General features: G+C 63.7%; 2 protein-coding genes across 2 annotated transcripts; one reads left to right on the top strand and one right to left on the bottom strand.

Moving 5' to 3' along the window:
• Positions 1 to 13,013: 13,013 nt before the first annotated feature.
• On the bottom strand, positions 13,014 to 16,462 carry ARC (activity regulated cytoskeleton associated protein). The gene is made up of 3 exons (XM_047723986.1): positions 14,438 to 16,462; positions 14,088 to 14,198; positions 13,014 to 13,859 (listed from the first exon to the last, which is right to left on the bottom strand). Exon 1 carries the CDS (start codon positions 16,271 to 16,273, stop codon positions 15,083 to 15,085), a length of 1,191 nt encoding a protein of 396 aa, XP_047579942.1. The 5' UTR covers positions 16,274 to 16,462; the 3' UTR covers positions 13,014 to 13,859; positions 14,088 to 14,198; positions 14,438 to 15,082.
• Positions 16,463 to 22,326: 5,864 nt separating this feature from the next.
• On the top strand, positions 22,327 to 25,470 carry LOC125096866 (uncharacterized). Its single transcript, XM_047723989.1, has 2 exons — positions 22,327 to 22,898; positions 24,820 to 25,470. The coding sequence occupies exons 1-2, from the start codon at positions 22,329 to 22,331 to the stop codon at positions 24,967 to 24,969; spliced, it is 720 nt and encodes a 239-aa protein (XP_047579945.1). The 5' UTR covers positions 22,327 to 22,328; the 3' UTR covers positions 24,970 to 25,470.
• The last annotated feature ends 615 nt before the right edge of the window (positions 25,471 to 26,085 follow it).

Below are 26,085 nucleotides of genomic sequence, written 5' to 3'. Positions count from 1 at the left end.
GACAGTGTTGCTCACCGTGGTTCCTTGGAGACCCTGTTCTCCCACCTCCCTGGCTCACCCTGTCCTCACCGGCTCCGGGAACACCATGCCCCTGTCACTGCTAGGACACCCCCTTCGCACTGTGTCTGTCAGTGTGGATCTCTCCCCCGACTTGACTGTGAACCTCTGAAGCCTCCCCAGGGCCCCCGTTTGCCCCCAGAGATGCTGGTGGCACGCAGGACAGCGACGATGCAGACGACGGGCGACCACCCTACCTGGGGCTTCCCGTGGGCCCTGCGGTCAGATCCTCAGCGCTCCGGCACGTGGTTATCCTGGAGGCCAAGCGCAGGGGCACCGGCGCCACTAACACGCGTGGGCGCGGTGATGCCACATCATTCATCACAACAGCTCGCGAGTCCCGACCGGTAGGACCTCTGCGGCAAAGGTGTGGTTGCTCCCTCGAGGACCACCTCGGAGGCAGCGCGAGGTGACAGCTGTGAGAGGGAGCATGGCAGAGCCATGGTGGGTGGGGACGTGGGTATTTCCCTCCAACCCCCGGCGTTTGACTGTCACTTGACGGTTCCTTCCTTCACTTTGTCCTTGGCCAGTCCTCCAAGGCTGAAACGACCCCCAGCTACCAGCAGCCACCTTCAAAGGGACCAGCTCAGACCTGGGGCGCTCGGTCAGTTGGGCATCTGCCTTCAGTCAGGCCATGATCCCGGAGGCAGGGGATCGAGCCCCGTCGGGCTCCCAGCTGGGCGGGGAGTGGGCTTCTCCCTCTCCCTCTGCCCCTCCCCCTGCTTGTGCGCTCGGCTCTCTCTCCCTCTGTTGAATAAACAAATTGGACAGTGTTATTGGTGCTACATCGTGTTGCATTGTTATCCTCCTTCCTTGGCTCCGTTCTTTGTCTCCTCGGGTTCATTTCATGAAGCGATTGCTACCCTAGCACCAAAACCAGAGACTATGAGAGAAAAAGAGAGGAAGGAAGGAAGGAAGGAAGGAAGGGAGGGTGGGAGGAAGGGTTATTTCTTTCTTACACTCTGTACATCTTTTATGTAGTTTTCTTGCCTTATTTCAGCGGCTAGAACTTCCAGTATTACTGACGTTAGAAGGAAAACGTTGGGACGTTCAGCACTGGTGTGATGTCTGTCACGCGTGAGTTTCCTGTGGACTCTCTGTATCAGGTTGGAAGAGCTCCCCTCTGTTCCCATTTTTCTGAGCTTTTATCATAACCTGAGTGCTACATTTTCTCAACTATCTTTTCAGCATCAAGTGATATGACCTGTGATTTATTTTCTTTAACCTGTTAATATGGTGAATTACATTGTTTGATTTTCTTTTTCTTTCTTCCTTTTTCTTTCTTTTTCTCTTTTTAGGGGAGAGAGGGGCAAAGGGAGAGGAAGAAAGACCCCTCAAGCAGACCCCCTGCTGAACACGGACCCTGATTCAAGGTTCGTTCTCACGACCCTGAGATCGTGCCTGACCTGAGCCAAAATCAAGGGTCGATGCTTAATCCAGTGAGCCACCCAGGCACATCCTCATTGCTTGATTCGCACATACTGAGCCGGCCTTGCACCCCAGTAACAAGCTTCTCGGTCACAGTATATGGTTAGTTTCATACATCGCTGAATTCTATTTGCTACTATTTTCTTAAGGACTTTTGCACCTATGTTCATGACAGACATTGGTCTGTATTTCCCTCCCTCCTTTCCCTTCTTTCCTCCCTTCCTTCCTTCCCTCCTTCCTTCTACTATCTGTTTGGGGTTCCAGGAAGGCTTGAAGTTCAATAGGTCCAGGGTTGCTGTGGGCGAGGGCAAGCATGAGCTATGGTTTTCTGCCCACGATGGAATGCACCTAGGGTCAAAGCTGGCATTTACCTCCTGCCCCAGGCCTTGGTCAAAGCCAGCAAGACGTTAGGACCAGGTCAGGGGAGACAGAGCCACACACAGAGACTGGCCAGAGGAAATGCTGAGACCCAGCGTGAAACAGACAGGGCGAGGCCAGTGCTCGAGACTCCGCTTGGGGACAGGTGGGGTCTGCCCTGCGATGGGTTTCCACGACTGGCCACTAGCACAGCCGTACCGTGGTTCAGAGGTCTCCTGGGAGGGTGGCAGCCCTTCCCGAGGCGAGGCAGGGCGGGGGGGGGGGGGTCCCCGCTGAGAGACGGGGCTGGCCCACGGGGCCCAGGCACAGTGGCCATGGCAGCCCAAGGCTGGGCATTCTGAGTGGCCAATTCCAGGTGGAGACAGACTGGCATTGGGGGGACAGGCCCCGAGACATCAGGGCTCAAAAGCCCTCCCCCCCAGGGCAGGTGGCAGAGCTCCCCTACAGGTGTCTGGGCGCCATCATCGCCCAGCCCTCGTGTCCAAGGCTGGGGGACAGAGGAGGCCATGAACAAGTGCTCTCTCTGTGGGCTGGGCCCAGAGACCCCTGCAGGTGCCTACCCCCTTTCTGGACCCCTTGTGTTCACACAACGGGGACACCTCTTTGGACTAAGGGGTCACCAACTAGTTGGGGGGACTTCAGGCAAGGCTATTCCCCTCTGGTGTCCTGGGATCATTGCTGGCAATAATTGCTTGGGGTCTCAGGGTTCTAGAAAACACCTGTGCAGCGGTTCTGGCCTTCTCAGAGGTGGGACGGAGGCCTCTGGGATCCCGGGGTTCCCTGGCCGGCTGACAGTGACCCCTGGACTCGTCCCGTCACCCAGCGGTCAGGCTTAGCAAACCAGCCCCCGTCCGTCCCCACGGTGCACTGCCAGCCCCCGCAACAGAATGAGCATGAGCTGTCAATGTGACTGAAAATTTTCTAGTAGCCACCATAAAAAATAGAAAAATTCATTTTAATGATGCGGGTTTTTTTTAATTTTTTTAAAGATTTTATTTATTTATTTGACAGACAGAGATCACAGGTAGACAGAGAGGCAGGCAGAGAGAGAGAGAGAGAGGGAAGCAGGCTCCCTGCTGAGCAGAGAACCCGATGTGGGGCTCGATCCCAGGACTCTGGGATCATGACCTGAGCCGAAGGCAGAGGCTTTAACCCACTGAGCCACCCAGGCGCCCCTGATAATGCGTTTTTTAACCCAATATATCCAAAGCATGAGCCGGCACAGGAAGTATCCTGGGGGAGGGGGAGAGGGAAAGTCCTCAAGCAGGTGTGAGCCTCAGGATGGTCCTCGGTCAGGTGTCAGGGGAGCAGGTCATGATGGAGGGGCACAGCCCTGCCTTGGGAACCTGCTCGCCTGGAGCCCAGGGCCCTGATGTGGGTCAGACCCCCATCCCCGAGCTTGCATCCCCTCCCCAGGCACCCGGTCCCACCGGCTGGGCTGGTAGGGGGTGGGGAGTGGGAGACTGCAGGAAGGGAGGGGCGAGGAGGCTGGCAGAAGGCCGGTCCTGCGGCTCTCCTCTCCCACTCACGCGGCTCATCAGGACTCCTGGCACGGAGCTCCCAGGTGGGCGGAGGCCGAGGACAGGCGACAGGGAGGCCACTGTCAGCACTGCAGCACTGAGATCAATGCCGCAGCAGCCTTCCCAGGGGTCCCTCTCCCCTCAGCTCCCCTCCGTCCTCTGTGGTCTGGGTCCCAGGAGCAGCGGAGGGCTCTGGCGATGCCCCCCACTGGTGCCATTGCAGAGATGGGGATGGCAAGGGGGAGGAGGAGGCCCAGGGGAAGGCAAGGACTTGTGCCCAGTGAGGCTGCAGGGCCTGCAGTTCGGGGTACCTGTGTCACTGGGGGGGGGGGGGGGGCTGAGGCCAGCTCTAACTCAGCTCCCAAAGCCGCCCCAGGGAGAGGAGGAGATCCAGCCTCAGCCCCCTGCCCTAGAGTCAGAGGACAGGCAGAGGACAGGGCCTCCCTTGGGGACCAGCGGGGAAGGGAGGCCACTGGGAGCCATTCTGGGTCCCAGTGCCCAGGCCGATGTCAGCCGGGCTGGGCCAGGGCGGTGAGGAGCAGGACCACGGCAGTGATGGGGTCACGCCCCTGCTGGGGAGGCAGCGGGGGACGTGGGGTGACTTTCCCACCACTGCCGCCCTTCTGCACCCCCTGCTCCAGACCACAGACCCCGGGGGCCCTCGTCAGCCCCTGTCCACGCTGCCCTAATACATACCTGCCTCCACCGCACACGCATGCACACCTGACACACACACATGTACACACATGCACACACAGGCACACCTGTCCCATGTGCGCACATACCCACCACACACACGTGCACAAGTATGCCCAAACACGTGTACACACATGTGCACACATATACACATGCACACACCCGCACATGCACACGCACACAGGTGGTCTGGAGACTCATCCATCAAGGATGCCGCCGGTACCACAGGCTGGTTCCCATGGCAACACCTGGAGGCTGGGACAGGGGAGAAGAGTGGAAACGCAGAGAGACTCTACATGAACAACAACAACTTCAAAACAGGAGCGTGCAGGGAGAAGTAAGCGCGGACGGATGGCCTTGGGAGGACCTTGAAGGCCGGCCAGGGGGACCCAGAGGTGCCAGCTGACCTCAGGGGAAGTGTTGAGGTCTGGAGACCAGGACCTCGAGTCCAAGGGGGGCCCCACCCCCAGCCCCTGGGCCGCGTGTCCTCCTGCACACCCACTGGGAAGGGTCCTTCTGTGCCTCTGTTCCCACAGGTGCCCGTCTCCAGCCCAAGGAAGGACTCGGGATCCCAGGCCCAGGCATCTGTGGCCACGTCCCATCTCCTCCCGATGGGGAGCCCCTCACAGCAGTGACTTCACCGCTCAAAGGAGCAAACCCAGCTAGGGTCTCTTCGGAACTTCGGCTTCGAGGAACAGCAGGAGCACAGAGTTCCTGCCTGCCAAGGACAGACGCCAGGAGATGGGGGGGGATCTGAGTGGCCCCCAAGCTCTTGTTTCCTCCAGGGATCAGAGGAAAGCCGTGTCTGCTCCCCAAGGCCAGGTCTGAACTCTCACGGACAAGAACTCATTGTACAGACGGCTTTAGCGCACCGCACACGGGTCAGGCCCTGTTTTGAGTGTGGGCAGGGCGAGGGGGTCGGGGGGCCTACAGTCTGCAATGCCCAGCTGCCGTCCCGGCCCTGATTCCCTCTGGCTGGGATGTGTCAGAATTTCCTGTAAGGCCCTCCTGGCCTCTGTCAGGCAGGGCCAGTGTCACCTTTAGTGGCCAGAGCAGAGCCTCACTCCCCCCACCTCCCAGGGGTTATAATTAGAGCAGCACGGCTGGCGCCCACCCACTCCATGGTGGGGGTCCCCCTCGTCCCCGTTTCCCCCGAGTGTGAAGGCAGACTGACATTTTCTGGCAGATCCGTACCAAGCACAGGGCAAAACAGAGACAAGATAATTACGGGGATAACAGAGGCTAAAAATAGCCTCCTTCACAGCCCAGGCTCCTGCCACGGGAGACGCCAGACGAGCCAGCCGCAGCAACGCGGGAGCCCTGGGCCCTCTGAGGAGGGGCGGCCTCCCACAGGAGGGCAAAGAGGGGCGCACGGGGCTGGCACGGCGGTCTCTATCTTCAGAGAGCACCAAGCAGGTGCCAGGACAGGGAGGGTCCACAGAGGTGACGCCAAGGGTGGCAGGATGGTGGTGGCCATGGAGGGGAGGGCAAGAGAGAGCAGGGCTTTGGAGGATGAATAGAAGTCCTGCAGGTGGGTGCAGGTGGGGGTCTCCCGGGCAGCTTGGTGGTTCCCTGTGAGACATCCAGACAAGCAAGCCAGGTGGCGTCCCAGAGAGCCTTGGAGGTCCCCGTCCAACCCTCCCTGTGGAGCCATTTGCTTACTCCCGCAGTCAGGTCCTCACTCCATCCTCAGGTTGCTGCCGCCCTTGGGGAACGGCCTCTAAGCCAGCCTGCCCTCCTTTGGGCACCCTGAGCCAAGGCTTGCCCTGTTCTGTATGGGGCTGTGGCTCAGAGATGGGACAGTGGCAGGAACCTAGCTGTGGCCACGGGTCAGAGCCATACTCGGGGCCCCGCCATGGACAGGGGAAGGACTCAGAGAGGGACACCTGGCACCCCCAGCCCTTTCCAGGGCTGAGCCAAGCAGGCTGCGCTTGTAGGTCACTCAGGGATGGGAGGGACCTCTGCCCAAGGTCCAGGACTCTTATAAAGAGGCAGGTCAGAGGGAGGAGGTCTTCTGGAGCGGTTCCAGATGGACAGAGGTAGGCAGCGGGAGACAGGTGGGGAGAGCCAGAGAGAGGGCAAGGGCCAATGGGAGAGAGTGGGGGAGGAGGTTTGCTTCTAAGGGATTCTGGAAGGACACAGTGGCTGGCAGGACGGGAGGGGCCAGAGGAGGCTGGAGAGAGAGAAGGAAGCAGAGGTAGAGACAGAGAGGCAGGGGTGGAAGGAGGGGGACAAGGAGGCCAGGGAAGTCTGCAAAAGGGGGATGTAGGCAACAGCAGGGCACCCCCAGCAGCACTGGGGCAGGGGACAGGGGCGGGGCTGGAGCTGGGCCTCCATGCAGAGGCTGTGGGAGACGCCTGGGGAGCTGGGCCCTCCTGGTCAGTAGTTCTGTTTCTTAAAGGTCTTTGTATTCTAGGACGAGGGTCTCTGGAAAAGATACCAGCACAAAGGGGACACAGAAGCAGACGCCATGGGGCTGTCGTGTAGGACAGGGCAGGAGTGAGCGGTGCCTGTGAGCAGAGCTGAAACTCCAGGAGAAACAAAACAGAAGAAAGGAAATGTCATCTCAGACCCTGAGCCTGCATCCACGGAGGGTGCTGGCCTTTGGGGAGAGGCAGGTGCCTGGCACGTGCTGCAGCTCTAGGTGGCAGGTGGCGTGGGGGCTCTGGGCGGCATGGGGGCTCCAGGGGGAGGGCTCTGGGTGGCGTGGGGGTGCTGGCTGAGGCTGGCACAGGGTTAGTGGCTGTTAGTGGCACAGGGTTAGTAGTTATGGAAGGAACAGGGGACCTAAGCCAGCTTGCCCTGGGGGGGAGGCTGGGTAGGGAGGACGGGCAGGGTCTGGGTGCTGGGGTGGGGGTGTCCTGGCCCTTCCTAGGCTCCCAGCTGGGACTTGGGGGTCACTGTGCAGGGGGGCTCAGGCCTGGGGGCCCAAGGGTGTAGCCTGAGTGAAGAGAAAAGAATGGTACTTGCCTGCAGTGGTGGGGGACTCTGGGGGGTTTCAGGGGAGCAAACCCCACCCTACCAGTGGCTTTTGCTTCTGGAAAGGCCACCCCCCTCGGGGGCCAGCTGTGGCAGCGTGGCCTAAGGGCGCTTAGCTGGATCCTCAGCTGGATCCCTGGGGCGGCACTGGTTCTATCGGCCATCCGGGCACGCTGGGTTTGGGGTGGCTAAGAGCGGGAGGGGTTTAGCGGGCAGGGGTCCCCCATGGGGCAGTGAAGGGCACGAGAGGCGGGAAGACAGAGGATGCAGCCCAGGAAGGAAGGCTTGCTCCCTGCCCTTCTGCTTTCGCTCTGCTGAGAGGTTGGCCCAAGGTGGACCAAGCCCTGAAGCAGGCTGTTTGGTACCTGGTGACGCCCTGCCCTCGGGACCTCAGTCTCCCATCTCCCCAGGTGGCTGGACTGGCTCCGAGGCTGCGTTATGGAGGAAAGCCCTGTCTGAGGGTCATTTGGGGCCTCCAGAGCCACGAGCTGGGGGCTGGGGGTGCCTGGCCTCCTTCCTAGAGGAAGCCAGCTGGTGGAAAGCAGAGTGCTGGCTGGGACCCCCGCAGTGTGGGTAGGGGGTGCTCGGGGATGCAGGGCTGGTCGAGGGGGTCCGGGCTGGGTCCGGAATCAGGGGCAGTGGGAGCAGGGCCGGCCCCGGGCAGCAGAAGGCAGTCATGGGGACTGTCAGAGGCCCCCAGCAGAGCCACTGCCAACTCAGCCCCCACCGTGTCCTTTGCTGCTGGGGAGAAGAGCGTGTTCCAAGCAGGCCCCCCCAGAGGCAGAGTCGGCGAGGATGTGGGCTCGGGAACATCCCTTCAGCGAGGCCATGATTTCCACCATCTTCCAGGCCATGGGCGTGGGAAGCAGGAGTCTGGCTGGTTCACTACAGTCTTGGGCATTTCCTTGCCCCTCCCTGTGCCTCAGTTTCTAGGTTGGGAGGGTGGGGCTGTGGAAGGGATCCCATTGTAGGGAAGACCTCCTAGGGAGTTTCTCGGGAGGAGCCTGTCCTTGGGAAGCCCTCCTAGGGAACCCATTCTAGGGGAACTGGTCCTAGGGGAGCCTTCCTGGGGGAACCTGTCCTCAGGGAGTCTCTCATGGAGAAGCTGGTCCTGATGGAGATTGTCCTGGGGCTTGTCATGGACAAGCCTGCCAGGAAGGCTTAAGGAAGTCACAAGGAAGAGACAGACAGAGACAGAGAGTGACAGAGACAAGACAACGGAGACCTGGAGACGTCCCCAAAAAGGCCACACTGAAAGGAAGAGGAGGAGGAGGGTGGAGCCTAAGGGGGCAGAACGGGGGTCAGACAGTGGGGGGCATCGGGGGGCAGGAGAGGGCAGCTGGAGGTGTTCCCCAGTCACTCAAGGGACCCGGAGCTCTGAGCACAGAGATGGAAGCCCCCTTGGAGGGAGCTCCGCCATGCTGGGGGCTGCAGCCGGGACCAAGGGCTCGGAAGCCACTCCGGTCTTTACCTTAGTGCCGGAGCTCCAAATTACCAACCCCCAACCCAGTTTTCCCTTCAGAGTCTAAGGGACGCTCAGCAGCGCCACACGTGTGCAGCCGACTGAAGGGGACTTGAAAGTAATGTCCGGTCCCACTGATGTCTCCGAAACTTTATACTACATCTGTAAAGTCAATATATTCTACAGGGAATCCACTTTTCCAGACTTTGTGTAATTTCCAAATACTTAAAAATTATTATAAACTCAATAAATTAGGCTAAAGAATATGGTGATTCTTAAGCTCTCTCCAATGTTCCATTACTATACACAAAATTTCATACGGTTTCTACCTAACGTCACACGTCTACGCCGGCAGCCCCGTTAGACACATGCCGGCGCCGTGAGCTTGTCCCTTACTCCTATCAGCCCGATTCTCTGCACTGGGAAAACGCCTGAAATATGGCAGTGCACATGCAAATTGTTGACAAACATGGTCACATTTTGGGTTTGAGTCTGTTAAATTTCTACGATAACGCTAAAACCCCTGGAGTTAAAAGTCGCTTACGGACTAGCAAGAGTCCCTGTCATCTGTGAAGCTGTATCACCTGGGAACATTCTCAAATCCACCCTTACTTCTGAGACCAGCTGCAGAGTCTGGGGTCCCCGAGGCCCCGTGGGGTCCGCTGATTCGCTCCACGGGCTCCCAGAACTCACGAGAGCGGTCAGGCTCCCGGTTAGGCTCATCGCAAGGAAAGGACGCAGACCGCCCTCGGCCAGGGGCAGGGGCGCAGGCAGGGCCCAGGAGGGTCCGCACCGCCCTCTCCCCGTGGAGTCTCGAGCAGCGCGCGCTCTCGGCCCGAAGTGCCAGCTCGCACGAGTGCTGCCGGCCGGGGAAGCCCCCGCCTCGCCGTCCAGGGTCTTCGTCCGGCTCCCGTCACACTGACCTGGTCGTCTTCCTGCGTGGCCGACCTCCGTCTCCAGCCCCTCGGGAGCCCGAGCTGACACCATGTGGGAAACAGGCCACTGGGCTCGGGATGTCCCCGGGCTCCACGATGACACCCACCCCCCACCACACACACAGCCGAGGACAGAGACCAGATCTCCCTGGGGCCAGGTGAAGTTCGCATCACCCCAAACAATTTTCCGTGTGGCCTTCTGCCCTCTGGCCGTCCCCAGAAACCAGCCCCCACCCTGCCCCCACCTTCCTACACGCCGCTGGGTGTGGGCCTCTGGCTGTGTTCTCCGGGGTGGAGCGGCAGGGACGAGCCTCTTCCCGGGGCCTCTCTGGGCCTAAAGGCTGTGGTCTGCCCTGGCCATCTCCTTGTCCTTCCTCTGGCTTCTCCAGCAGACACAGACAGCGGCCTGGAGGCGGCAGGGCACTTGGAAGGTCTGGATGGGCAGCGGAGCTCAGGCCCCAGCCACGTGCTCCTGGGACAGCAGAGCAGCCGTTCCGTCCGGCCTGTTCGTTACGGCCGCCTGGCCTCCTCGGGCTCAGACGCCTTCCCAAGCCCGTCCCTCGGGCGGGGACTTACAGCTTTGCTTAACCTGCGGGGCTGAGGGCTCACCCCCAACAGCACGTTAAGGGGACACGTGAGACCACGTCTCAGCAGCTCCGAGCCTCTCCCCCTGCCTGGGCCCGCTGCTCTCTGACCCTCACGCCCCCTCCGTGGGCGGACTTGATCTTAGAGAAAAGGCAGCCCTGGGGCTTGAGCCCACTTGCCCCCGGCTCGGAGCCCCACAGCAAGCTGGGTCTGCAGGGTGGGCCCCCGCGGGGCTTCTGGACGCCCCGTCTCCAGTCCCAGCTCTGACCCCGGAGGTGAGGCAAGCACGGCCCCTCCCTGTGCCTCAGTTTCCCCAGTCAAGACAGGAGGCTGGGTCATCTGTGATAATGGGTTGGCAGGATGGGGAGGGGCAAGCAAGGCCTTGCGGGGCACACGCCGTCCCGCCCGGGGCTGGGTCTGGGCGCCTCCACCCGCACCAACCCCTGCCCTGCCCTCGGCCTCCGTCTTTTCTCCGAGGACACAAAGACTCAGAGCTGTGTCTCCAGTCACTCGAAGTGCTCGATAGCCTGTCTCACGGTCGCACGGTTACGGGGGCAATTTGTTATTATAGAGAAGAAAAAGGCACCTATAGCTTCCAGCTTTTGATGTGAGCCGCAGCGTTTCTCCGGGAGAGATCACTGCCGCTCAGGCGTCGCCGTGGGGCCCCAGCCTCCTGTTCCTGTCAATTTCCTGTCCCCATTCTCGTCAGAGCTTCCATTATTTAAAAGAAATAAAAGGGAAGAATAGGGAGGAGGCCGCCTTTTCACCAGGGAGCGCCTTGCTCAGGGCCGCCAGCCCTCTCCGCGTAGAGGTGATATTTCCTCGTGGCCGGTGGCTCTTTCTGCCTCCCACTCGCTTCCTGCCTCCCAGGGCGTCCTCACGCGGGGCAGGGACCCGTCCTCCCCCCGGACCCTGCGGAGCGAGGATCTGGCGAGGCTCTAGCGGGGCGGGCACCGGGCTGCGCTGGGCTCGGATTCCGCACCTGCCCTCCCGCCCCCTCCAGCCCAGCACCCCACAGAGCCGGGGGGGCGCGGGGGGAGGACCTGACGTGGTTTGGGGGTACAGGAGAGGTTCAGTGGGGTGGAGTCCGGAGCCAACCGCCAAGAAAGAATCCCCGGGGCGTCTTTGGGGAAAAGGGGCGCGTGCAGGGCCCGGCCCTGGGGGCAGAAAGAGCTGCTGCCCCCGACCCAGGGAGCGGCTGGTGCTATGGCGGCGGCTGGGGAGGCGAGGACAGAAGCGGTGTCCGGAAGGACTGTCACACGCTAACGAGGACTCTCGGGGTAACGGGGCCTGGCTCTTGTCCGGCCACGCTGGTTTTCCCTCTAATGAGGCACTAACGGGAAGACTGTTGGGAGCTTCCTGGAGGAACGTCACACGCCGGCTCTCACACGTCCTTGTCAGTGACCCTCAGGGTTAGAAGAAATTCAGCTTTACTCACGTGTCCCTCCGCCTCAGCCTCCCTCGGTGTTGTGGGCGGGAGGGCGATGTTAGGGCCCCAGGGACTGAGCTATGGGTCCCGGACTTAGGCTATGGGTAAGAAAGCTTCTTCCTTGGGGCGCCTGGGTGGCTCAGTGGGTTAAGCCGCTGCCTTCGGCTCAGGTCATGATCTCAGGGTCCTGGGATCGAGTCCCGCGTCGGGCTCTCTGCTCAGCGGGGAGCCTGCTTCCCTCTCTCTCTCTCTCTCTCTGCCTGCCTCTCCATTTGCTTGTGATCTCTCTCTGTCAAATAAATAAATAAAATCTTAAAAAAAAAAAAAGAAAGCTTCTTCCTTGTAAATCACGAGGGTCTTGCAGGATTGTGATCGCTACAGGTTAGCTATTTGTTTTCCCTTTAGGGCAGCGGGGAGTGCCTGAGGAATGTCACATATGTCCGATGGCGGGGTGAGGGGAAGGGAGGTGTCAGCTTCTGCTTTGTCCTCAGCTGGTCTTCTGTTCCCTCATCAGACCTGTGCTGGGTAGGTCACTAGCCTCTGGCCACGACTGTGGCATTCCTGACGGTCAGCTGTACACATCAGCCTCGCTAGGGACCCGTCCCCCGGCATTCAATCAAACCTGAAGGTAGATATTACTCGGAAGGCCTTCTGCAGGTGTGACCAGAGCCCATCATCACTTGACTCGACATCAGGATGATCACCAAAGTCATCGGGGTGGGCCTGGCTCCATCAGTAGACGGGCCCTAATTGTGGAGCTGAGCCACAGCGGAGGGAGAGGAAATTCTGCAGCGGTCCGGCCCACACTGAGCAAGCCAACTCTCTGTGACCGACGGCTCACTGTCCGCCCCCGCTGGGCCTGGTTCTCCTCGAACCCCAGCTGGCTCAGGGGTTTGAGCCCGCTTACGCTCGCTCTCCGTCTCTCAGGGAACTTGAAAGCCCACAGAGACCAGTGAGGCCGGCACCCGCAGGACAAAGGTGGCCGTCGTCTCTCAGTTCTTGAACCCACCCGTAGATTTCTATTAGTGGCGGTTTTCTCACTTTGCTGATGAGGAAACAGACTTGGGGAGAACACAGCTATGACCCGGGACTTGTCAGGGCCCCCTCCCAGTGGGCATCTTGCCTTGCTCGGTGCTGGAGAAGACCCCTAGGCGGAAGCCCTGGGCCTCCGTGGGGGCTGAGCCCCGGCGACAGGAGAGCTCTCAGGACAGCCCACGCCCCAGCAGGCAGGGTGCACAGGTTGTTGGGGGCCAGTCCTCCGCTTAGCCAGGAGGGGTCTCCAGGTCTCTCCACCACTGCCTGCCTCAGGCCTGGAGGCCACAGGTCTTTGGCTTCCACAAGGGGAGCCCCTCAGCCCTACTACCCTGGGGATCCAGAACCCTGACCAACTGGCCTGCGGGGTGGCGGGCTGTGCTCCCTCCGTCCCCAAAGACCCTTTAGTCTGCGCTCATGGGGCTTCCAGGAACGCACCTCCCCGAGCCGCCTCCCTCCGAAGTTCCACGCCAGTCAACCGGACCTGGCAGAGAAACAACAGCGTGCGCGGAGATGTTTCACTGTTTTATTAACAAAATCTTACAAAAGAGTCTATCTTCAGGTAAGGTGATGAGGTACACGTGGCCCGGCCCGACATTCAAGGCCTGACCCGCTGGGTGGGTGGGCGGGGGGACTGGCCACACACTCTCTTGAGGACCCCAGGGCCTCCCTGCAGCCTCTGCCAGCCTGTGAGAATGGGTTATGGCTTATGGACAAAAATAAAATCTGGGCGGGGGGGCACTGGCAGAGGTGTGGGATGGAGGGGCTGACAGTCAACTGCAGCCATCATTCTCCTAAATCTGGAAACCCCCACCAGCTGGAGAGAAAGGAGAACCCCCAGCCAGGGCCTGCTTGGCCTGCAGACATGAGTGGCCGGCCAGCACCAGGGTGTTGGTGCCGGCAGAGCTGGGGGTCTGGGCCCCGGCAGTGGTGGGGCCTGGCAGAGCCTGCTTAAACCCCGGGTGCAGGGCTTCTGAGATCTCCTGCGGTGGGGCCTGGGGCTGCGGGCAGGGGCTGGGGCTGTGGCCTCAGCCTCAGAGCTCCTGGAAAGCTCTGGCAGGAGAGGGTGGCCGCCGTGCCATGGGCAGGGCTTCCGGGGCTGGAGGGAGACAGGCCCTGCAGTGGCAGACCCCAACTCCAGCCACAGCGGCCATGGGGGCGGGCAGGCTGGTGGCCAGCAGGGCAGGCCCTGGCCCTCACGCTGGCCTGTCTTCATCACCAGCTCTCTGCCGGGCCCGCCCTCTCTGCGGCGCCTCTGCTGACCTCGGGGTCTCCTCCTTGTGTGCAGGCAGCTTGCGGGGGGAGGAGGAGGGATTGCACCAGGCTCAGCAGCGAAGGCTCTGTAGGAGCCTTAAGACCTGGAAGAAAGACACAGGCTGTCAGGGACACAGGCCGCAGGCTGGGAGGGGCTGCACAGGAGGACTGGGGTGGATGTTCTGGGGCTGCTGCTCCCCCAGGGCCAAGCCCCCACTGTGGGCTGCCTCTCAGTGCCCAGAGCACTGGGTTGCGGGGCGCTGGGCCTGGGATCTTGGGGCAGGGGAGTGGCGGGGCAGGGACTCTCTGTGTGAGAGGGGGGCCCACTGTACCTGTCGTCACTCTCCTGGCTCCTCAGCAGAGTTTGAGGACTCAGGCCCCGTGGGACCCTCTGCAGTGAGTCCTGGAGCCTAGGCGATCCTTTTCCAGGCTGGGCTGGATCACTGGTGCCAAGGAGAGAGAGAGCACAGGGTCCTGTGAGCATACGCTCCACCTTTCCACCGCCCACCCCGGCCCTCCTCCCAGATCCCTGGGGTCTCTGCTCCGTTCCCACCACTCCACACTGCAGCCCCCCCATCCCATCCCTACAGCTGACTCGCTGGGGAATCCCCTTCCCCTGGGGCCAGGCCCTTCCCTACCCTACAGTGCCTCCTCGTGGGGGTGCCTGGGGGCTGGGACTCACCTGAGGAGCCAGGAGGCACCAGGACGCCAGGTCTGCAGCCGCGGGGCCGCTGCTGCTGCTGCTGCCACTGCCACCGCCGCCAGAGGCTCCGGAGGCTCTGGCTTTCCGCCAGCAGGAGAGAGGCTGGCCGGCTGCCCTGGGCGGCGGCAAGAGTGCCAGCCGCTGGCTGCCGCCGGCTGCGCGGCAACTGCCCCGGGGGGGGGGGGGGGGGCGGGAGGCGGTGCTGGTGCTGTTTCAGCTTCTGCTCGGGGCTGCCCCTTGGGCTTGGCGCTCACTGGCCTAGGCCATCTGCACACTTGATTTCTGAGTGCCCAGGGGGTCCGGGCGGTGGGGGTGAGCAGAAGAACGAGGCTGGGAGATCCTGTGGTGGCCAGAGAGTGTGCAGGGAGTGGGGTGGGGGCATCGAAGGCCAGGAAAGATAGACAGAAGGCAGGTGACGGGGTGGGGGCCCTTTGCTGCTTGGGGGATGCTGCCCACAGCTGGACGACATGTGTCTGTGGGAGTCAGGCTGGCAGGCTGAGGTCGGGTGCCCAGCCGGGTGAGGAAGAGGGGCTCCCCCGTGCAGGGGTCAGCCCAGCTCAACAGTCCTGGCTGGCGAAGGCCACAGGTGGGGTGCGGTGGGCAGGATGGGGCCTGGGCTGGCCTCTACTCGGGCTGGGTCCGGTCACTGGCCACGGACTCGCTGGTGAGGGCCGGCGTGAGGGCGTCGGGCTCGTCCTCGGTGGGGACAGGGGTGCCGGCGGGCTCGGCCCCCTGCTCCAGGCCGTCCTGCACTTCCCGGCCTCGCTGGATCAGCTGCTCCAGGGTCTTGGGCAGCGGGTGGCGCAGGAAGCGTTTGAGCTTGGGCTGCAGGGTGCCCACCACGTACTGGATGATCTCCTCCTCCTCTGCGTCCACGTACAGCGTCTGGTACAGGTCCCGCTTGCGCCACAGGAACTGGTCCAGCGGCTCCCCCTGCTTCTGCGGCAGGTCCAGCTCCCGCTGGATGGCCTCCCGGGACAGCGTGCCCTCGCTGTACTGCAGGAACTCTTTCTTGAACTCCACCCAGTTCTTCACCGAGCCCTGCTTAAACTCCCACCACTTCTTGGCCGGCCCGTTCATGTGGTTCTGGATCTGCGACAGCCAGTACTCCTCCGAGCCGCCCACCTGGCGCAGGTACTCCTCCAGGTGGCTGAGGAACTCCCTCGGGTCCTCGAAGATCTGCGTGTCCACGCCGGGGCTCGGCTGCCCATCCTCACTGCTCCCCCAGGGCGGGTACTGCTGGGCCTCCCCAGGCTCCTGTCCGGGCAGCTCCCCAGCAGCCGGCGGAGGGGTGATGGCGTAGGGGCTGACCGGGTAGTCGTAGCCGTCGGCCTCCTGGCAGTAGCCCTCTGGACCCCCTACGCCCACCGAGACTGTGTGGCGACCCGGCTCATTCCCCACCGGGTACTTGCCGCCCATGGACTCCAGGCGGTCAGCCCACTTCTCCAGCCGGTAGAAGACCTCCCGCCACACGTGCATCTCCCGCTTGACCCAGCGCTCCAGGTTGGCGATGGTCTCCTGGCAGCGACACAGGCAGGCCTTGATGGACTTCCTCCAGCGCTGCGAGTCGCCGGTGGGCACGTAGCCGTCCAGGTTGCTCTCCAGCTTCCCCACCGACCGGTGCAGCCCCTTCAGCTCCCGCTCCACCTGCTTGGACACCTCGGTCAGCAGGTGCCGGTGGGTCCTCCGCACGTGCTCCAGCATCTCGGCCCGGCACTTACCGATCTGCAGGATCACGTTGGGCTTGGCCGCCGGCCCGCCCCGCGGCCCGGGGTAGGCGTGGAGGCCGCCGCTCGTCCTGTGGTCCAGCTCCATCGGTGCGCAGGGGCCGCGGCGGTCGGACCGGCGCGAGGCGCGGACTGCAGTGTCCTGCCGGGCCGGCGGTGCGGTGCAGCCGAGAGGGTCCCTTCGGTCCCGGCGCTGCGGCGGCGGCGGCGGCGGCGTCGGAACGCGGGAGAGCGCGGGGAGGCGGAGAGGAGCGGGGAGCCGCGGCGCCGAGCTCTGCGCCCTGCCGCCGCCGCCGGCCCTTTATGCGGCCGCACGGCCGTGGGCGGCCCCTCGCCGAGCCCCCGCTCCCATTGGTCCCCGCCGGGCTCCCGCCCCGCGCGCCCCGCCCCCCGCGCCCGCCCGCGCGCCCGGCGCCCCGGGAGGACCCGCCCCCCGCACGCGCCAGCGGCCGGGGTGACTAATCCGCCTGCGGGCTCCAGACGCCCCCTCCCCGGCTCATTCAGCCTGCGGGGCGAGGGACGGTGCCGGGCCCCAGCGACGACCCCCTGCCCGCGACCGGCGGAGGTGGGGGGCGCAGGTGTGATTCCGCGGGGGCCTGGAGCGGGTACTGAGCTGCCCCCACCCACCCAAAGGTTAGGAGGAAGCCCTTCCCTCCCCCTGGGTCTCGGGGTGGGCCCCCTCCTCTCCAGTCTCCGTCCTCTCTAGGGGGCGGGGTGGTGCTCGACTCCGCTCTCCCGGGGCCTCAGTGCCCGTGCCCAGTCCCCCAGTCCGGCGTGGCCGGAAATCCCGCCACGGATGAGCCCTGGCGACCCCCCTGGACAGCCATCCAGACCCTCCTTCCCTGGAACTGAAGGCTGCGAGGAGCTTTCCTGTGGTGGACAAGGGCAAGCACGCCCCAGAGTCCGGTGTGGGTTCCCAGGTGTGGCCTCTAGCTCCTGCCCACCCCTGCCCTGGGGTCTCTCAAGTCTGGGCACCGGGCTGGTCCTCCCTCCTGTGTGTGAGGGGCACGAGCACTCAGGCCTTGGCTCGGCCCCACTGGGCCCCTGGCAGTGGTGTGGATGTGACACCAGGGTGGCAATGGCTGGACAGGACTGCCTGGGGCCCCCACTTCCACAGCTTTGGTGAGGCCCAGGACTTCTCCATGTAGTGCCTCCAGAGAAATCTGGAACCTGCTCCCTGCCAGCTGGGGTGTCGGGGTGGGGGAAGGGATGTGGAGGGGATGAAGGGGTCCTGGTACCTGAACCTTCCAGGCCACAGAGGGATCCTGGTCAGGAGCTCTAAGACTTCTGAGAGGATGGAAGAAGGCTGGGGGGAGGAGGGGAAGGAGGAGAAGGAAGGGAGGAGGGGGAGGGAGGAGGGGGAAAGAAGGAGAAGGAGGAGGAGGGGAAGAAAGGAGAAGGGGAAGGAGGGGAAGGAAGGTGAAAGGGGGGAGGAGGAGGGTGGAGGGGGAAGGAAGGAGGAGAAGGAGGAGGCGGTGGCGGACGGAAGGGGTGCTGGCAGCCTTATGCAGTCAGGAGAGGCAGAGAAAAGCAGAACACCATATAAGGAATGGGGCTCCGGAAGCCGAGATTCCCTCGGGAGGGAGGCCCCTTCTGCCTCCCTGGCAACAGTGGTGGGGGGGGCATCCTTTCTGGGTTACCCCAGGATGGAGGGTTATGGGTCCCAGGTCCTCCGATTTCATGCGGGCACAGGTAACACACACTGCCCAGAGCCGGGGGCTCACCAGTGAGTCAAATCCCCCAGCCCTGCTGCCGCTTTCCCACTCTCCCTCTCAGACACACACTGCATACTCCTCTCATACCCCCCACCCATGCCCTAGACACACTCATACCCCCCACCCCTCCTCCAGACACTCATACCGCACCCACCCATCCCCTAGACACACTCATACCCCCCCGCCCACCATGCCCTAGACACACTCATACCCCCCCCCGCCCAGCCATCCTCCAGACACACTCATACCCCTCACCAGTCCCCCGACCCGTGTCCAGCCCCCTCTGTCTGACTCACACACTCTGGGATCCCCACTTGCTGTCCCTGCACCAGGCCCCTTCTCCCTGCTCTCCTGGAAACCCTCCTCCCTACCCCAGAGCCAATCTGTCTCTTTCCCCCTCCAAGCTTCCACCCCTAGCTGGGGGGAAATGTCTTTCTGGCAAAAACTTGCCCAAAATCGCTCTCCTGGCATTTCTAATTAAAGGCAAGTGGGTGGGCTGAAAGGGAGGTGGAGGGGCAGCGTGGAGGAGGGAGGGGGAGCCAGGCAGAGAAGCTGCGAGAACAGGAATCCCAGATCTGCCCAGCCCTGGCTGCATTCCTGGGAACCTGGCTGCGCCCCTGTGTGTGGTGTCTGTGGGGCGTGGCCTGTAGCCAGGCCCACGGTGTGGCTGGCTGGTCACCTCAGGGCCTGCAGGGAGCCCTGAGTGTGTGTCCACGTCGGGGGTGAGCTTAGGCTTGGGTCTCAGGGCCATTGTCAGGGAAGACACCGTATAAGCCAGCTGGGCAGTTACGGCCCTCAAGTGCACGTGTGTAGGCATGTGCAGGTGTGTGCAGGTGTGTGCGGGAGTGTAAAGGCATGTGAAGGCGGTGGGAATGCCAGAGAGCCTGCACCCGAATGACCAGCAGCTTACAAAGACCGCGTGACCCCTGAGGATGACACTCAGGCCCAAGTCCCCTGAACAGCTGGGCAGCCCCTGGCTGGGGTGACCTCCAGCCTCCGCTCCACCAGACCCATGCCGGCACCGGCTAGGGCTTCCTGGAGTGGGGTGCCCGGCTGGGACCTAGAGGGCCGGAGGGGTTGAGCAGACCCAGGAAAGCAGCTCAGCGCTAGAGGTGCTGGGGGTGGGCAAGACTCCCCTTTGTGGGGGGACCCGGGTTTTGGAAAGGACCTCAGACTCCGACCCCTCGGTGCCCCCTCTCCAGGGGCTGGAGCAGCCCGCTGCGGACCTGAGGAAGCGGGGTCCAGCGGAAGGGGGATGCTGGTGGGTCACACGGAGAGCTGGCAGGACCTGGGGGGAGGCTGCGCGGTGCTGGCCATCACAGGTGACAGGAGTCAGCCTCTGCTCAGAACACTTCATCGCTGCCCAATTATCGCCCCGGAAACCCTCAGCAACCCCCGCACTGGGCCTCGGGCTCTGTTCTGCTGCCTCAGAGAAGAGGTCAGCCTGGCTCCCCACCGCTCGGGAAGGGGGGGGTCTATCCCGCCCTGCTCCGCCGCCCCCTTTCTCAGCAGGCAGGGGTGAAGGTGCAGAGCGTGGGCCTCCAGCCCCCTGCCTCACCCAGAGCAGGGCAGTTCAGGGCTGCAGTGGGGGAGAGGGAGAGGGAGGGGAAGCTGTGCAGGGGTGGGGAGCCTCAGAGCAGAGCTGGTCAGGTGCTCCTTGGATGGCCTTAGAAGGAAGGGGCTGTGTTGGCAGGGAAGGCAGGCCAGAGCGACCACAGGGGAGGTCTGCCCGATGCTAGGCTCCAGGCAGCAACGCCCCCCCATTCAGGCCCCTTTGGGGTTCCAATCTTCTGGTTCGAGGGTTCTGGGCTTCCAGACCCCAGGTGCTGGTCTGTGGGGCTAAGAGGCCTATTTGGAGAGGAAGTCTCCCTCCCAGACGCACAGCCTCAGGGAATCACGCCCCCACCGCACCCTCCTCCCAGGCCAGCCTCCTGCTGGCACTAGCGGCTCTGTGGCCCGGTCCTTTGGTCCTTTCCTGCCTGGCTCCCACCTGCCCCTGGGGCCCCTGACGGCAGGCCCCCTGCCCCGCTGCCTGGCTCCCTGGGTGAGGGGGCTGGGGGGGACTGCTCACCCAGGCCTGGGGACTCATAGCCCTGGGACTTTCTGGGTCCCCCCGCCTACCCGGGGCCTCCCCCCCAGCTAGTCTCCAGGAACTCTCCAGGTAGTCAGCGGCCCTTAGAGCCCAGGGCGTGAGCACCAGCTCCGTGGGGGCAAGGGGGTTGGCAGGGGCCGTCAGAGCTCCCTCCAGCTCACTGTCCCCTGACTCCTCCCCTACCAGGGCCACTGCTGTACTGGCTCCAGGACCCTGTCCTTGTGCAGTAGGAGCTGGACCGCTGGGGTCTGCCTGCTACTCACCGGGGCCCTGCCTGCCCAGCTTGGCCCCGACCTGTGGTCCTGGCCTGCCACCTGTGGGTCCCTCCTGGGTCCTGTGGCCTCACTCCAGTAAGGTGGGAGGGAAGGATGAGGACCACCCCAGATTCCCCGGGGGGCCCTCTGAAGGCCCAGCTCCCTCCCTGCTTCTCCTCAGGAGGGGTCTGCTTTGCTCCTTGCTTGCTTGTGTCCGTGCTGCAGGCTGGGGATGGCTGCCCGGGAGCGGGGAGGGTGGGGGGACACCTGGGCACCCTGCCCTGCCCGCCTGGCCTGCCTCTCTGTCCTCTGGGTGCTTCCCTTAGGGGAGCTGGGCCCTGGAGGGGCGGGCCACAGAGGAGGCCTGGGGAGGCAGAGACAGGGCCAGGGGCCTGGGCCACACGGTGGCAGAGGTGAGACCCGGCCCAAGGCAGAGAGGAAGGTAGAACAGGTGGGCAGAGGGACAGAGAAATGGGGACGCCAGGAGAGCGGGAGTGACAAGGGCATCATTTCCTTCTCAAGGAGACACTCTCACCCTGTTTTCACAGAGGATCCAAGAGGTGGGGGGCCCTGCCCCAGGCTGTTCAGCTGGCAAGTGAGAGGTGGGGTCCCCCGGCCACACCTGCCCGACGCACCTGCAGCAGCTAGATGGCCTCTGAGAGAGCCCTGGGTGCTGAGGCCGGGGTGGTGGGGGGTGGGCAGCGGCCACAGGAGCCCTGTCAGGCGCATGTGCCACACATTCCCGAGAGACCAGAGATGGGGGCTGAGCACGGGCCGGGGGGGCCCAGGGGAGGCAGAGGTGTCTGGCTGGGGGGGCTCTGACGGAGCACCCAGAGCAGAGGAAACATCCTCTTTCCAGTGCCCCCCCGCCAAACTTCCTCTTGTCTCCGGCTTGGCAGGGTGTGTGTGCCGCGTCCTGTCCCTGGAACAGGCAGCCTGTTCGTTCTGGGCCCCCACACACCAGACCCTCTCCCCCTCCCTCCTTCCTGCCTCCTGCCTCAGCGCCTCCCCCCACCCCGAGCTCCGAGGAAAGTGGTATTTTTCCGATGAGGCTGGCACAGAGGGCCCCGAGCCAGCTACTCCCTGTGCCCTGCTGGCGTCCCCACTCCCCCAGGGCCAGGAGGTCACACCCCAGGCCCTGGAGACCACCCTCACTGCTGCCCTCAGCCAGGATGGAAGGGGGAAACTGAGCCCTGGAGAGAGCTAGGGACATGTCCAGGCTCCATGGCGAGGGAGCCAGAGCCAGGGCACTGTGTGGGGGGCAAGGCCTGCGGGCTCCCGGAGGCCCTGTAGGCTCAGTCTGCACCCTGGGCAACAGTGGGTAAGTTCTCTCATTCCTGCGCCTTCTGGGCATCTGCGTTCTGCCCTGGAGAGAAGCTTGGCTCTACTCAGCCAGGGGCGAGTCAGCCGTTCCACCCAGAGCAGCTCCCAAGCCCGGCTCGGCAGGCGCTCAGCAAGGTGGGCTGCAGGGGGTGCAGATTGCCCCCTAAAGCAGGGACATCACCCTGACCTGCACGCCGGCCCTGGAGGACGGGGCCCAGGAGGACCCGGGCTGCTTGTGGCTCTGGGCGTGCCATCAGCTGGGTCACCACCCTCGGAACGGCAGGCTCCTGCAGGTCAGGCCCGGGCGCCAAGGCTCCGGCTCTTGCCCTCCAGGGAATCAGGGCAGATCCCCTCCCGGCCGAGCCAGGACTAGGGGAGGAGGGATACTACTGCAGGGCGGGGAGTGGGAGATCTCAGTGGCCTTGCTCCAGGAGGCGCTGTGCAGGGTGGGAACCCCGGACAGGGAGGGGGGCCCAGGACACGCTGCACACACGCGGCTCGCTCGCCGTCTGAGTGCCCACATGGTGTCTGGGTCTCAAACGTCCCCTTGGCGTGGCAGGTGCCTCGGGCTGGGTCTGAGCATCCACAGAGCGCTGGATGGGCACTGGGGCCCTGCTTCCATGCCCCGCTTCTCCTCGAGGTGCTGTGACCCCCTGCAGATGCCACAGGCCCTCTGGCCCCAGCGCCCTCCTCATCACACCATGGGCACACTGCACCGAGTGGAGGCTGAGGGTCTCAGCGTAGGCAGCTCGGAGGCTGATGGCAGTGGCAGGTGGTGATGAGGACTGGGCCGGACCTCTAGCCGCCCTGTTCACCCCACTACGAATGCCCTATCTGACCCGTGGCACATCACCCCTGATTCCAATGACAAAGGCCTATCTGGTCTTAAAATCGAAGCCCAAAAACTCAGCATGGTTTTACATGTTGTCTAAATCTGAGCCCATTGTCACCGCCTCCAGGAAGCCTTCCCAGCCTCTTAGCAATTTGTTAACTGGATCTTTTGTGGCCTTGTCCCTTGTACGTGCTGCCTCAGAGCCCCTGAGCATGATGTCTTCCTCTTTGTGTCGGTTTATGAGTGTGAACGTGTATGTGTGTGTGCGCACACGCATTTGTGGGGTTTGTGTGTGTGCGTGCGTGTGCGTGCGCACGCACACGCATCAGTGCCTTCCTGATCTTCTGTCCCAGCCAGGCATGCTCTCGCCCACTGGGCCTGTGCTGGGCCCGTGGAGTCGACGAGACCCAGCGCTCAGCTTCCCCGGCACCCCAGGTGTTCCGGAGCCGGTGGCCAGAGGAGCCCTGACAGTGGGGAGAGCTGGTGGCCGAGCACAGGTGGGCTGGCTGCAAGGGGCCGTGCAGGGCAGGGAGGACAGGATTTCTGGGTTCTGCCCCTCACCAGGGGCAGAGCCAGGAGGGGAGGGTTACTAGAGAGGGGACAGGTCCTCAGGTGGGGACGGAGGCCACCGACCTAGGTCTTTGTCCTGGCACGAGGACAGTGGCTTGGGCGGGGGCAGAGGCTGCTGGAGAGCTGAGCTGTGGGTGGGAGAAGGCCCCTCTCTGAGAGCCTGAGGGGGGTCGGGAATGACAATGACGGGAGAGGCGGGGTCCCCATGTGCTGGCAGTCGGTGGGTAGGAGTGCTGTGAGGACACAGCAGGCATGTCAGGACACAGCAGGCACGTCGGGGAGCCCGCCTGTGGGGGTGGGAGCCCGTGGCCACCCCCACCTTTCTGCCCCACTGGGCCCCCAGCCAGGGCGCCCCCGCCGCCTCGCCGGACACTCAGAGCAGAGGGTGCAGCAGGACCCCCCACCCCCCAGCACGGCCGCCCCTCCGCCCGGGTGGGGGTGTGCTGCCAGCTGGCCCTGGCCGGACTCCCCCGGAGCTGGGGCTTCAGGACGTCCAGGGAGGGGTGGCGGCCAACTGTCCTGCTGTTCTGGGCCTCTCCATTTAGCTCGCTTCCCAGCATAGAGCACCAGCTCCCAGGCACACTTCCGGAGCCATACAAGGAGCGGGGCTGAGAATAGCTCCCTGTGACGCAGCCAGGAGCTCCCCCACGCACACAGGCTCTGCGTTCTGCCTGCTGGGGGTGGGGGCGCCCTGGAGGGACCCCTGCCCGGCCCCGCCCCCCTGCCGGAAATGGCTCAGGGTCCCTTCTGCCCCTCCCACCCCTCCCCCTGGGGCCAGGGCCGGCGCGGGGGGGGGGGGGGGGGGGGGGGGGGGGCTGCCCTTCACAGCTGTCACCCCTGCCCTGGCCATCTTGTCTGGGTGAGACCTCTCTTCTGGGGTCTTGACCTGGGATGGATGTCCCAGGTTTGGGACATCCTGGCCCCACAGCTGCCCCACACGGACATAGGGCGTCTTCCCCCGCTCCTGCTTCATGGATGTGGGGCCCTCCCTGTTTGCCGCAGGTCTCAGGTGCCAGACAGGAGCCGTGATGGTTCTTGGCCCTCACAGCCACCGGGTCTCCCAGATGTGAGCTCGTTTTCCCCCCAGCTGCAAGGCCCACAGGGTTGCCTTGATGGCATCTGTTCCTCATCACCTGTCTCTGGGCCCCAGGCCACAGTCTGCCACAGCTGTCCTGCAGTTCATACTAACTTTGAATGAAAGGCCCCCGTTTCCATTTTGCCTTGGACCCCGCCACTCACACAGCCAGTCCCGCCCACCAGGGTTCCTTCCCATCCTGGGGGTGGGGGTCTGCTGCTCTGAGATCTGTCTGAAAAGAGGGTGGACACAGAGAACACGTGGGAGGGGGGATCCTGCTGTGTACTGAGCATCTCCCTGAACCTCAGACTCGCTGGGCTGGGGGTTGGGGTGCCGGGAACCCGACCAGGGAGCCAGTGGTCCTGGCACTTCCGTGTACTGTTGTGTGCCGTGTGCAGTGTAGGACTGACAGCTTCTGGGCCTTGGCCTCTGGAGCCGGCAGGGGTCTCTCTGCAGAGGCTCATCCGGATGGTGGGTTCACAACCCACGTCGCTCATTCTGCGTTCTTGGTCTTAAGGTCTGGGTCTGGGGCAGGTGGCTGACTGGGGAGTTTGGGAGGGACGGCAGCGAGCCCTGGTGCAGGGGGGCACAATGCAGAGGGGCTGGGGGTGCTCTGAGGTGGGAGAGGACCTCTCGGCCATCCAGCTGGCCTACTCTATGCCTCCCCCTGGTTTGGGGACACCTGTCTGTTTCCCGCAAGCCGCTGCGGATGGCAGAGCCGGGCTGGAACGTCCAGGGTGGGGTCCTGGGCTTCTCCCACCATCCCTGGACAGGACCCGGCCGCTGTCCCTTCCTCTGTCTACCCGGCCAAGCTCCAGGCTGGCCTCCAGTATCCCGAGAGTCGGGAATGGTCCAAGATTGCTGCGGAACTGACGCACAGCGTGGAGCATGACGGTTGTCTGCGCGCCCGGCCTCCTGTCTGAGCTTCTCCCACGTCACGGACTCATCCAAGGGCACATTCCCTCATCCCTGGCCAGAGCGGGATGGCACAGGGGAAGCATTGGGGGACAGACCTCTAAGCAAGGCCTGGGGCATCAGGGGCAGGCTGGCTGCGGGCTCGGGCTGCGTGCGGCCACAGAGTGAGGAGGGGGTGGAGCCCCCATTCCTGGGGGTCAGCGCCACCCACCACTGCTGGAGCAAGACTGTCCCCCACTCCTGTGACTGCCCTGAGGGCGACTGTCCTCCCAGGATGCAGTGCTTGTCCCTTACCTGCAGGCGAGGGGACGCTGGGCCCCATCGGCTTGGGAATGGACGCAGGGCTGGACTCCAGGGCTTGTCCCACCGCAGCCCAGCCCCCCAGACCCATGGCTGCCCCCTGCCCTCTGCTCTTCCTCCTCCTCTGGCCTCACCAGCCACTGACATCCTAGGCCCATCCAGGGCCCGGGCGCCACCTGCCGGCTGCGCACCCACCTACCCGATCTCTGGCCTCCCCCTCCCCTCTCCACTCCCCTCTCTTCCTTCCTCTCCACTCCTCCCCCCTCATCCCTCCTACCCCCACCTCCCCTCTGCTGCATTTCAGTCCCTCTGTCTCCAGGCCTGATGCCCACTGGCCTGACCCCTCAGCCATCCCTGCAGATGGCGGTCACCGCTGCCACCTCTAAACCTGGAGTTCTGGGGAGAGCCCAGGGCCCCCAGAGGTGATTTCAGCTCACCACATCCACTCACACACACATGCCCCTCCAAGTGGAGAAAAGGGCCCTTTCTGCCCAGCAGGCCCCCAGACCCTGCCCCCCATCAGGCTTCTGCAGGCTCCCAGACCCACTTCTGTAAGGGCCCAGAATACACCCCCTTCACTTCCAAAACTTCAGCTAAAGCCACAGCTTCCACAACCTGCCTCTTTGGCCTCCTCCTGCCAGGGCCGGTGGGAGCTGGCACCCAGACCCCCACTTCTCCCTCCAGGGCCTAGGGGAGCTGGGACCTGGACCCCCACTTCTCCCTCCAGGGCCGGTGGGAGCCAGGTCCCAGACCCCCACTTCTCCCTCCCAGGGCCGGTGGGAGCCGGCACCCGGACCCCCATTTCTCTCTCCAGGGCCTATGGG

The sequence above is a fragment of the Lutra lutra genome, chromosome 4 (assembly GCF_902655055.1).
Source record: "Lutra lutra chromosome 4, mLutLut1.2, whole genome shotgun sequence".
In the NCBI taxonomy this organism is placed as follows: Eukaryota; Metazoa; Chordata; class Mammalia; order Carnivora; family Mustelidae; genus Lutra; species Lutra lutra.
The sequence above is the reverse complement of the archived record's forward strand: the minus strand, read 5'-3'. Positions and strand labels throughout refer to the sequence as shown.